The 12,995-nt window shown below is 34.5% G+C and overlaps 1 protein-coding gene across 1 annotated transcript; it reads right to left on the reverse strand.

The window, feature by feature from the left end:
- Positions 1 to 2,633: 2,633 nt before the first annotated feature.
- LOC120270421 (inorganic phosphate transporter 2-1, chloroplastic) lies at positions 2,634 to 8,247 on the reverse strand. The gene is made up of 3 exons (XM_039277424.1): positions 7,353 to 8,247; positions 3,889 to 4,080; positions 2,634 to 3,818 (listed from the first exon to the last, which is right to left on the reverse strand). The coding sequence occupies exons 1-3, from the start codon at positions 8,064 to 8,066 to the stop codon at positions 3,003 to 3,005; spliced, it is 1,722 nt and encodes a 573-aa protein (XP_039133358.1). The 5' UTR covers positions 8,067 to 8,247; the 3' UTR covers positions 2,634 to 3,002.
- Between the last annotated feature and the right edge of the window lie 4,748 nt (positions 8,248 to 12,995).

Raw genomic sequence — 12,995 nt, forward strand, 5'->3', positions numbered from 1 at the left:
AAAGAATTTGAGAGGTAGTTTATTAGGAATGTAAAAAGTAAAACAAAAATATATAATAAAATAACTGTTATGTCCTTTCTACATATAATAATAATAATAATTATAATAATTATTATTATTATTATATTTATATATAGTAATAAGACATGCCAATTATTTTTTAAATTATTTAAGTATTAAAATAAATTCATTATTAAAATAAATATTTAATTTTAATAGCTCACATGTGACACTATTTGTTAATATTTCAATCTTTATGGTCAAAATATCAAAATGGTGCTAACTTAGTTGGGATGTGCTTATATCATAGTGATACAATATTTTTCTCAAGTAAAAACTTAATAATACTTATCAATTAATAAAATTATTTGTTTTTATTTTTATTTTATTTTTTATTTTTAAATCACGACAAAGTTTAATTAAGTAAAATTAAAGAAAAAAATAACAACATGCCAATTCAAGTCATATCCAACGGGTCGATTCAAATCTCTTATTAAAAATAGTCAATATAAGTAGTAAAAATTTAGTCAATTTCTTCTGTACTATCAATAGTAAGTGTTTTAACTTGTATTTTTGAAAATGCTTTTATTGGTTTTTTTAGCTGTGATTCTTAAAAAAAAACCTTCCAAAGTAGATAAGCTTTTTTAAAAAAATATATATATATATTTTTTTCAAAAAAAGTTCTTAAAAATCATCCAAATTATTTTCCTTTTTTTCATTTTAATTTTTATATTTTCAGCATCCTAATTATGGTGGCCATTTTAATTTGTAACCTGAGACATATTATCATTTTATCTATATTCTCTCAAATTTAGAGAGTGGACAATAATATAACTTATAAAAATTATATATTTTTTTTTACAATAAGCAATAAGCCCTAGATAAAGAGATGATCAGATACAAAAATTCACCAATTATAGTAGTTTATCGCCTCACTAGGGACTTATTAACTTCACAAGGTGCTGTATAGAGTAATGAAGGCTTGCCACATACATGCCCAAAAAATTTATAATAACCATATTGAGCTAATAAGTCTCTTTTGCCATACAACCCTAAAAAAGAAATATACGACTTCTCACACACGGAACAATCTGGAACCTATTTGAACAATACATAGGGTAGTGATGAATAGTACTACTGCAATACTGTGGAACCCTTTATGCTTGCCAATCCATTGTATGTGACAATCCACAACACTCCACTAACATCTTAAAAGTTATTTTAAAAGCTATAATTTTTTTTTACTAACAAGCACGTTCTCTGTTGGTAGCCAAGTTCGATTAGAATTCTTCACAAGTAATGAGAATTTGAATCATGAGTGAGGCCACATTTCTGGGAGTGTGAATAGTGATTGTGTGCTGGTGGTCCTAACACCCATGTGTACGCGGGCCCTACCCCCACTTGCTCTGTCGAGGTTTGTGCACGCCTCACCTTTTTTAACGGTCTAGCTGCTCATCACTCTCATCATTTGGCCCAAGGCCCACAGAATGAACCAAGCTTGATCCAAACCAATCCAAAGTCAATGTTTGGTGGACCAGTCCAAGCCAAAACCAAACAAACCTTAGATTGGACATAGATATCATTTTAAGTGATGAGACAACCCTTTTGAATATTTTTTTTGTGCTGATCCAATAGGCCGACTCATAATCTGGCCCATTGGATTATTACTAAATATTAATAATAAAATTTAAAAAAATATTACAAATGATTGATTGATTGATTGATTGATTGAGATGAGCCAATCATATAAGAGAGCTAATTAGCTAAATGGTAATTGTCATGGGCTAGCCTCATGAGTCATGTCATGCCAACCAACGACTCCCTCTATGATTTATCTTGAAAGAGAGTTGTATTTTCATTGATCAATCAAGTACATAAAGGTCCGATTTTATGTAGAATGGAAAAAATGCACATGATTGACAAATGAGTAGGTGCTAACTTAGTTGAGATGTGCTTATATCATAGTGATACAATATTTTTCTCAAGTAAAAACTTAATAATACTTATCAATTAATAAAATTATTTGTTTTTATTTTTATTTTATTTTTTATTTTTAAATCACGACAAAGTTTAATTAAGTAAAATTAAAGAAGAAAATAACAACAGGCCAATTCAAGTCAAATCCAACGGGTCGATCTTAGCCCGATCTAATAATTGATCTAAAGAGCCAAACCTATGAGCTGTGCCATGAGTTTCATATTTTAAATTTGGGTTGTTCCAAATCCGGCCTAAACTATTCATAATGGCCATCAGATCTGGGCTTAGGTTTGGCCAAAGCCTCAATTTTTTGGGCATGACCAGTCCGGCCCAATGATGAAAGTGAGCCGCTCACTTGGCAAAAAAATAATAATAAAAAAAGTTTCACCAAAATTTTAAATTAAAAACTAATCATATTTTTTGGGTTGCATGTCAACCTCAACGGATTGGTATAATTAACATTTAAGACAGATGGACGAGAATGAACAAAATAGTTAAAGCGAAAGACAATTTTCAAATATTTTAAAAGCACAGAGACAAAACTAACATTAAAATAAAAATCAGAACAAAAATGCACTTAAGCCTTTATTTTATTTAGAAAATAAACCCTTATATATATGGTAAAACAAAAAACAAGGCGATAGTCGGAACATCTCTTAGCGGATACAATAGGTGTTTTTAAACTGAAAAACACTGAAACAAGCAAACTGACAAGGCAAAATCTCCAAATTATCAACATAAGTTGATGAGAAAGATGAGAATCAAGCTCTCTTCTAATGGCTATACAAGAATCACCAAGAATCAACAAAAAGAAAAAAGGAAAAAAAAGAAAAGAAAAAGATTTCTAAATCCAGAATTGGATGACATTACACAGTCCATCCATCAAGAAAAACATGGTCATATCTGTTTACAGCTTCTGCAGGCATTGTCTCATACTTTCTCCTTTAAACATCTGAAAATCACATTGATCCTTAAAATCAGGTACTTGATCAATAGAATGTCTGGAAAAATCAACCTCACAATCCTCAAATCAGATTTGACAAAAGTTTTGTCAATATGAAAGTGTAAATAACTGATAAAAGTGCACCAACAGGAATAGTCACCACCCAAGATGCAACGATTTCGCGCACTGTCTCTGCTCTGACACGGTTAAGTCCCCGGGCAAAACCAACCCCCATAACTGCACCAACAAGAGTATGAGTAGCAGATATAGGTAAGCCGAGCTTTGATGCGACTAAAACCACTGATGCCGCTGCAAATTCTGCGGCAAAACCTCTAGTAGGAGTTAACTCTGTTATTTTCTTTCCGATTGTTGCTATAACTCTATAACCCCACACCATTAGTCCTGCAACAATTCCAAACCCACCCCAAGCAAGAACATCATTCGGAATGACTATTTCGGCACTTGTTGCGACACCTTGGAGAATAGACAATGCTGCAGCCAATGGTCCTATTGCATTGGACACATCATTGCCGCCGTGTGCAAAAGACATGAAACAAGCAGAGAGAACTTGCATGTAGCCGAAAACTGCATAGACAATCTCAAGTTGTGGTCCTGTAGGTCCTGCAATGTCCGAAAGGAAGCCGAGATTTTTATGATGTTGCTTGTTTTGTTGAGCTTGTTTTTCTGATTCAGATAGTAGACGGCCAAGCTGTTTGTGGATCACTTTGCCAACAATAAGTGCACCGATTGCCCCACAAGCTAATGCTTGAGTCATGGCAATTGCGAAGATTTTGCTAAGGGGAAATGCCGCAAAGGAGATTCCCGTTACACCTAGAAAAACAGCGATTGGTGCAGCAGCTGCTGCTGCCTTTCCGGGGTTTGCAGCGCTGTACACAAACTAATGGAAGAATAAAAGGATCAAAGAGCATTGTAAAGGTTTGAAACATAATTGCAATAGAAAAGATTACCCGGCGAATGCACTTGTAAACAGAAAACGATACTGCTGCTCCTATAACCGGAGAAATGACCCATGATGATGTGACCCTGAGCAAAGAAGACCAGAAGACTGCATTGGTCCCACCGTAGGCAATGCCGAAACCAACCATGGCGCCGACAATGCAATGTGTTGTGGAGACTGGCCATCCATAGTATGAAGCCACCTGAATGATATTGTGTTGTGTAAGAAGGCATAAGAATATTGAAATTTTCAAGAGTACTCGTGAGCTTAGATGGGACAATAAAAAATCATACCGAATTTACTGTATAGTTTGAAATTCAGCTGCAACTAACAATTGAGCCTCACATGATCAAATTAGTAGACAAACCTTAGAATCTCATAAGCTAATAATTGAGGCCTTTGCTTTTTGTTCTTTTTGCCATAGACACCATGATTTCAGAACCAGGATCTTCAAGAAAACAATAAAGCAGGGACAGATAGTATGTGACTACATGACTATCTTGTTGTTGATTAAATGAAATTTAAGAGCAAACCATGGCAAAGAGAGCCCTATAAATTAACAAAACATGATCTTAATCACATTGTCCTTTAAGGATGATACTTAATCAGAAAATACATGGTATGAGAAGATCAACAGAAAGGTAAAAACAGTTATCATGTTTTCCAACTAGACAATAGGTACAAATGCACTGCACTATGCTTGAAAATTCATTTTGATCCTTCAAAAGAAAAAATGTTAGCATGTACGTACACTGAACTATGCCCAAAAATTCATTATGATCTTTCCAAACAAAACAAGTTCGCTTTGGTACAAGGACTAAAAAAGATTTTTGAATTGCAACCAAAACTGCTCAATTTTTTTCCCGTAGTCTAAAAGTTTTCATGCATTATTCTTCTTTGCTTAAGGACCAAAATAAACCCATTAATAGATGTGGAGCTTGATTTCTAATTAGCCAAAGTAGTGCAATAGGGGTTTCCAGGCAGTCTCCCCTGTGACTGACTATTATGCCACTAAGATTTAATCACCAGTATATCTCTAAGATCAAGTACAAAATCCCTAATAATTTGTGGGGTTGGGAGCGAGGGTTTTCAAGGAAGCGAAAGCTCTTCTCTTTGTATTTCTCTTCTTCTTTATCCACTTAGTCAAGTGAGATTTTAATTGTGGCTTTGTGTTAATGTTTGTGTGATTGTCCTCCAATCTCTTTAATCATTGTAAATTTTCGGATATTATTGAGCAACAATTTTTGGTTTAGAGGCCAAAATAAATATAGAGGTGAGGTATAGTTCAAGACCAAAAATGTACTTTGGCCAATTTTAGTGTAACACATGATATACAGAAGATATATTGAATCATCTAAGTTCAAGGTTTAAACCATGCATTGTACTTGTTAAAAATCTAGTACCACATCAGTTGTGTGATAGAAGTGTAATGGGTTTATATATAGGTATAGCGGTTGAGCCACTAAGTCTTGAGACTTTTTGGTGTACGACCCCTAAACCCATATAAAGCCCATATAGGGCCCACTAGTACCAAAAATATAAAATCTAACAGTACTCAAAAGACAGTAGCAATTGTCACATATATTGAAATATGAACCTTATTCTTTACAATAAGAATGGCTTATTGCTCCAAAGAAAAAGCCAAAGAATATTGCTCTAGTTTGTAGCAGCATTACTCCAAAAAATGCATAATATAATCTCAAAAGTTAGTACAACAACAAGTAAGATCCTTTAAGATGGTATATAGCCCATGAAATATCAAACAATTTGTATACTTTAGTTGAACATCAAAGTTGAGACCATGAAAAAAAAACCAGTTGTGTGCTTTAACAATATTAAATGCAAATTTGCATTAAAAATAAAATTATTTGGTACGATACACATATGAAGTTATTGTTTCACCTATCACTACCATGTGCGATACACATGAAGTTATGACTGACCACTACCAAGCCAACAAAGAAAGCATCCACAACAAGGAAAAGGGAGAGATTGGTTTTAAGCTTCAAAATCCACTTGGTAGATGATGCCATTATTTGAAATATTACGCATTAGATAATATTCTATTAAATCATTACTTTATATGGTTCTACCGTTGCACCATTGATTTGATTCACATTCTTTATTTTTAACAACAATAATGGAAATAAAATATTTATTTACATTATTGTTGCAATAAGTTTGTTTTGACATATTCAAGACAAACCCACTACGCGTATAATATAGGCCTGAATAACAAATTTCAGAGCAAGATATGTAAATTGCTGTTCATTAACATATATAACATATGCTGATATTCACATTGATTTTTGTCATTGTTAGAATACCAAATTATGATACATTTAACATAAATTAGCAGCAGAAAAATATGCATACCAAACTTAGTTTTTCAGAGCTAAAGTTCTTTCTAGGGAGGTGTAGATCAAAAGGTTTTAATACATTTACAAGTAAGAAAACCAAAAATTCATTCATCCACTAACACTTTTATGAATTCAGGAGTACAAATCACATGAAATTTTGTTCATGGGCTTAAAATTCTTTAGGCACTAATAGAAATTCATTAATTCAAAAAACTTAGAACAGAACTATGCAACTTGTTAGTGTTCAATATACAAATAAATCACTTTCCTCGATATTTCAGCTATCGATTAGGGCATACTTTAACAAGAATAGAGAATACGAATTCTGTTAGGGGCATTTGGTATGTGTGAATTTAATCACTTTGCAGGAAAGCAAAGGGCATGAAACAAGATGCCCACCTATACTAAATACAACATTATATAAAATAATAGTCTAATAAAGAGTCTATCCTAATGTAATGCTTACATATAAGATAGCATCTTAATATATCCAATAGCTCAGATAATTCAATTAGAACTAAAGATCCAAATCAATATAAATTCCTCAAGATTTCAGCTATTGATAGGATCATACTATTAAGAATAAAGAAAATGAACCATGCTAATGTTACAATGGTGCCAAACCCTGATTATATAGAGATGCATACCTACATTAGAATATGAATAAATAAAGTAACGATATATCCAGACGATGCCTGTTTATACTAGAATACAATTTTTTAAAACAACACTAGATACAAAAGATAACATCAACTCAATTTGAACCTAAGAACTACACAAATCAAGTTCCTTGAGATTTCAAATATCAATCATATCATACTATTTAGAATAGAGAATGCAAACTATATCAGTGTTACAATGAAACAAGGTCCTCACCAATATACACCTATATATATTAAGAGCTCACAAGAGATGATGTGCATTTGTTAGAATACTACTGCATAACATCTTAATATATCTAACCAATCATGGCACTCAATTAGTTCTAGAAATTGAAATCACTCAAGTTCCCCAAAATTTCAGCTATCAATCAGAAAAACACAATCAAAACCATGATCTTCAATCAACCATGCCTGAGACAAAATTCAGATTGAAGAACAAATAGCAATCAAACCTGCAACCAAGTCCCAGCAGCTGCCAGAGAAGAAAGCAACCCAGCAAAAAGCAATGAATCCTTCCCTTGAAACACACCAGCAACCAATATCCCCTTTTGCATCGTATTCGTCACATGAGTTCCCATGAGAAACGCCCCTGAAAACTCAAGCACAGCAGCCGTAACCACAGCCTGCCGAAGTGACAACGCCCCTGATCCAACGGATGTGCCCATGGCATTGGCAACATCATTGGCTCCGATATTCCAAGCCATATAGAACCCGAAGAGAAGAGTAACATAAGATAACACCTTCATCTTCAATGAAGCACATTGTGAAACAGAGGACATTGCCAGAGGCAAACTAAGTGCAGCAAGGGCAATGCAAAAGCTAATAGCGGATGCAGTGCGAGAAGAGATGTGGAAAGCTTTGGCCATCTCAGGCAGGTCTCCGGAGTGAGCATCAGTTCCAGTGTCAGCGTTGGACTGATTAGATTCATCATCGTCATGAGCAAAGGAAGAGATCGAAGCCGAAGAAGCAAAGGTTTTCAAGTTGCAGCTTAGCTTGAGCAGTGGTGGTGGGAGATTTGTCCTCCATGGATTTCCATTGTGTCTTAGCAAAAGAGGAAGAGCTTGGTGTCTTTGCAATGGTGGTTTGTTGCAAAGAAGAGATGCTCTTAGGTTTGTGTTGATTCTTGCAATAGAGAAACATGGAGAAGGAGAAGAAGATGAAGTCATAGTTTGGGAAGATGATCAAGAAGAAGAAGAAGAAGAAGAAGAAGAAGAAGAAGGGTAGTGCTAGGAAGGAGGAAGAGAAGGGAAGGAGGCCATGGGAGCTGGTGAGAGTGTGTGTGGGCATGGTGTGTGGGAAGGAAGAGAGGGTGATGTTTTGGGAGATGTGGATTTGTTGTTGTGTGGTGGGAATGACTCTCCCACCAATCCACAGTTCCTATCTTTATTTTTATTTTTATTTTTTTTAAATTTGTTGGAAATTTTATGGTGAGATATTTGAATTGATTGTGTAATCCAGAATAGGATTCTTGGAGGATGGGCCCACTCTATCCATTTAGGAGATTCCTTTCATTCGGAACACTGACTCTTGGGAACCACATAGAGTGCTTTTGACAGGTGGCATTGTTTTATTGGATTGTTAAGAACCAGGCTTGAGATTGGGTTCCACGTTTATAAACGGTACCAGCACAATCCTATTTAGTTATTATTGTTAATCATTTTAAATTTTATCATAAAATATTTATAAATTACATCTTAAAAAGTTATCATATTATTATAATGTAATGATATTCTTTTATAAGGAATGAAAGATTTTTATTTTTTTATTTTTTTTTATGTATAAGTATGTAAAAAAAGTAAAAAAATCACTAAATGTCAAGATTGCTCCGCACCTACTTTTACAACAAATTATATACGATTTCAGAAAAAAAGAGTTGTGGCTCATGCTTCCATTAATGATGCTAGTAAAGCTAGCAGGATTACATCAAATCTTTAAAAATATTTTTGTTTTACTCACATGTCCAATGACTATAATAATACAGGTGTGGTGTAAATTTATTCAAAAATGGGGACCTGTAAACAAGAATTCAATTGGAAAAAAACCAACCCCAATAATTGCAATATGATCAAGGGCGGAAGCTAAGAAACCTAGACTTTGGTGTTTAACTCTCTAACTTTGGAGTGAAGAATGGGAAACTATATGTATATGTATATAGATAGCCACATATATACACCATTTTTCCCCACAAGAACATCTTCAAATCAAATTGTGGGCTCTTTTCTTTTCACTCTGCCTTTTAATCATGGTCAATCGGGCTAAAAATGACAGATCACAAATTAAATTTTAATATTTTTGTAGACTTCAAGAGATTGTGGGTTCATGACTTCCATTTGGGGCAATCGCCTAATGTTAATTACCTTGAACATTGTCACAGGAACCTCCGATAAAGAAAATAAGTGTGAACAAATTCTGACAAATAAATTTTATTGAATTTAATAAACATGAATTCATAGACTTCATTGAAAGTACAAGAAATTTGAAATTTAATCATCTTGACGCAACAATAACAGTAGCCTTTTATCTCCTTCCGACTATTTCGCTGAAAAGATCGCTTTAACTTTTGTTGACTTTTGGTCTTCGTCAACGGTTGAAATATGCATCTTGAACATGATTTAGAAACTTGCGAAGTTATGTCTTGAATATTTGAATTTGCTCCTTGGACTTGATTTGACTTTTCATAAGCTTTGGCTTTCAGACTTTTGAAACTTTTTGCAACTTGTGAAAATCTTCAACACTTTAGCCTTGAGGTTGTTGAGCTCATTTGTTGATTCATTTAAAACTTGGACATTTGATTTTGCATTTTTTTTATTTGATTTGGAACTTGATTTGTATTTTCATAAGCTTCAGCTTTCATACTTGTGAAGCTTTTTTACAACTTGTGAACTCTTCAATGCTTTATCCTTGAGGTTGTTGAGCTCACTTGCATCTTGGGTATTTGACTTTATCTTGGACATTTGAATTTGCATTTTTTTTTTATTTGATTTGGAATTTGATTTGAATTTTCAAAAGCTTCGGCTTTCATGCTTGTGAAGCTTTTTTACAACTTGTGAACTCTTCAACGCTTTATCTTTAAGGTTGTTGAGCTCACTTGCATCTTGGGTATTTGAGTTTATCTTGGACATTTGAATTTGCATCTTGAACGATTGATTTTATCTTGGGTATTTGAACTTTGCATCTTAGATCTAATTGGATTTCTTAAGTTGTGGATTATCTATGTTGATGTATCACAAACTTGATTTTTATATAATTCTGCTTTTGAAAAGCTGTGGCTTTCATGCTTGTGAAGCTCACTTCATGTTTTGACTTTATGAAAATCTTTGAGTCTTTGACTTCTGATGTCTTGAGACTACTTGAGTTCAATTGTCGAATCATTTATTTTTTTGTCTTGACTTGTGAAACTCTTTGAATCTTGAATTTTGATGTCTTGAGGTTGCTGAGATCAATTGTCGATTCATTTTTTTTTATGTCTTGACTTGTGAAACTCTTTGAGTCTTGACTTCTAATGTCTTGAGACTGCTGAGTTCAATTGTTGATTCATTTAGTTTTTTTTTATGTTTTAATTTGTGAAACTCTTTGGGTCTTGACTTGTGATGTCTTAAGAAAGATGAGCTCAATTATGGAATCATTTAATTCTTTTTTGTCTTATGCCTTGATTCTCCCATGCTTTGAGCTTTAACTTGCACATCATCGAAGTGTGGCCTTTTGTGTGATAACTTTAGCTTGCTTAGTCTTGTATTGGACTTCAAGTTGTAATCTTGAACCTGATCTCTTTTAATTTTGGCATTTGAGGACTTCTGCATTTCATGCTTCTGGAGCCCTTATAACTTTGACTTTTGAAACCTTTTTTAAGCCTTTAGACTCCCTTATATCTTAGAACTTGAAAGTTTCATTTGTTATTTCATTTTCAATCTTTTTTTTTGTCTTTACTTGGTGAAAAGCTTTCTTTCATTTCGTAAAACATCATTCTTTTTTAACTCTCGAGTGTGACATGTTTTACACTAGACCATATTTGGGATAAACATTGTTAGTGCAACTGCACTATTTTTGGCATGATTTGACACCTAGTCAAGATGACGTGGCAACTTTTGTAACGTGGCATAATTGATGACATGGTAAAGCAATGTGACATGGAAGGAGTCTTGGGTTGGAGGCAAATATCTTGGGAGATCTTGGAGAAGCTATTTTTGGTAATGTGTTACAACTTAAAGATAAGATAATATCAAGACCATATTTAGGAGATTTGATTGGAGACTAAATATGGATGGAGTTTAATTGAATAAATATCCATCAATGGTATGAATGAAGGCTATTGAAGGTATGATTTGAAAAAACCTGATTGAGGATGATAAAAGACTATTATGGGCAAGATTTGAAAACATGTCTATTGTTGGCATGATTGAGATGATTGATTGAAGATATTTCTTGGGAGGATTTGAAGACCAAACTTGGATGAATTGAAGATCAAGTTTGGTAAATTTCATGAAGACGCACAAAGGACGTGTGCCCCTTGTGAGGGGACTGCGTTGTAAGAAACTGAGGAGGTAGGCTAGTTACCGGTAGTTGGGATCGGGAGATCGGGCTGCACCAACTTGGACTAAGCATAATCGGGAGGTTGATGGGTCTTGAGGTCGTTTGTAACATAACCAGAACTCAGTCAAGTCAGTAGTCAGGGCCATGTTACAATTTATGTTACAACAGAAGTTGCAATAGCTAATTTCGGAAGGTTTTTAAATTAGTAGTCGCGAAGATTCTAAAAGAGGTATGTGCTATATTTGGGACTTTGAGGCGTTTATATAAGCTACCTTGCTCTGAGATTGGGGGTGCCACTTGTGGAGTAGAGTGTGTGAGCACAAGACAATTTATAGAGGGTAGTAATTTTTATTGTTGGGAGAGTGAGCGACAAGTGTTTCAACCCATCTATTTTACCTTTTTTAGTGGATTGTTTATCTCCGGGCTTGGCCCCGCAGACGTAGGCGAGTAGACGCCGAAATGGGTTGCCAATATTGTATGTCTCCTTCTTGTTTGGTTTGTGTGAGCTTGCATGAGTGTTTGAGTGTCCTCTAAACCACAAATCACATCGGCGGAATTAACAAGTAGTATCAGAGACTTGGTCGCCAGTGTTCACTTTGGTATCAAAGTCGGCTAGGTCCTAACAAGCAGAAACATCATCACAGGATGTGCCCATAGGTGTCAAAGATAGAGATGATCTCCTAAGATGGGTACGTGAGTCTTTTTCAGGAGCATACGTCCAGAGAACCAAGGAAGATGAATAAAATGACTCAACTACAGTTTCAGATGAAGAAGGTTCAGAAGAACAACAAGCTAGGGTAGGAGATACTATAGAAGAAGAAGCAACCCCAACACAAGCAAAAGAGGCTATCGGAGAAAGAAGTACATATGCTCCCACTAGTGCTGAAGAAAATGTTGCTGTTATTCTAAGTGAAGTCATGATTAACATTCACCAGCATACTCATGTACCTATGGATACTGAACATATCACAACACAAGTTACAACATCTCCTGCAATATTAGACAATTTACATAGTTCTGAAAATATTCCTCTCAAAGATCGTGTTTCCAAGATTGCTAAAGAAAAGAATGCAATGTCAGTAAAGAAGTCCCAGAAGAAAGAGGATGCAAAGAAGTCCGAAAGAAAGTTTTTCTTAGATCCAGAAGAAGAAGTCTCCCTGAGGCCCAAGAGAAAGTGTACTGAAGTTGCAAAACAGGGGGAGAAACCATCATCAAGTTCAAGAAAGGAAAAGAAGAAGTAGGTAACTCAGCGTCTTGAAGACAGTGATGAAGACAAGTTTTTGGATAAAGCTTCAAAGAAGAAATTCAAGATTGTCGTTGAGAGAGGACTTGTTGTTAAAAGGGTGATAGATGAAGTTGCTTTTGAGAAGTATGGGTTGACTGAGCTGCTACAGGAAAGGTGTCTATACAAGTTTGCAGTATTTGTTGAAAATTACAGTTTGCCTTTAGTTCAAGAATTTTACAGCAATTTATCACCATATGACAAGAGCATCTCTAAAGTATACATTTGGGGAAAGTGGATTCTTTTTACTCCAACTAGTCTGAATAGATTTATGGAGTTTAAA

This window comes from Dioscorea cayenensis, chromosome 10 (genome assembly GCF_009730915.1).
Source record: "Dioscorea cayenensis subsp. rotundata cultivar TDr96_F1 chromosome 10, TDr96_F1_v2_PseudoChromosome.rev07_lg8_w22 25.fasta, whole genome shotgun sequence".
Taxonomy (NCBI): Eukaryota; Viridiplantae; Streptophyta; class Magnoliopsida; order Dioscoreales; family Dioscoreaceae; genus Dioscorea; species Dioscorea cayenensis.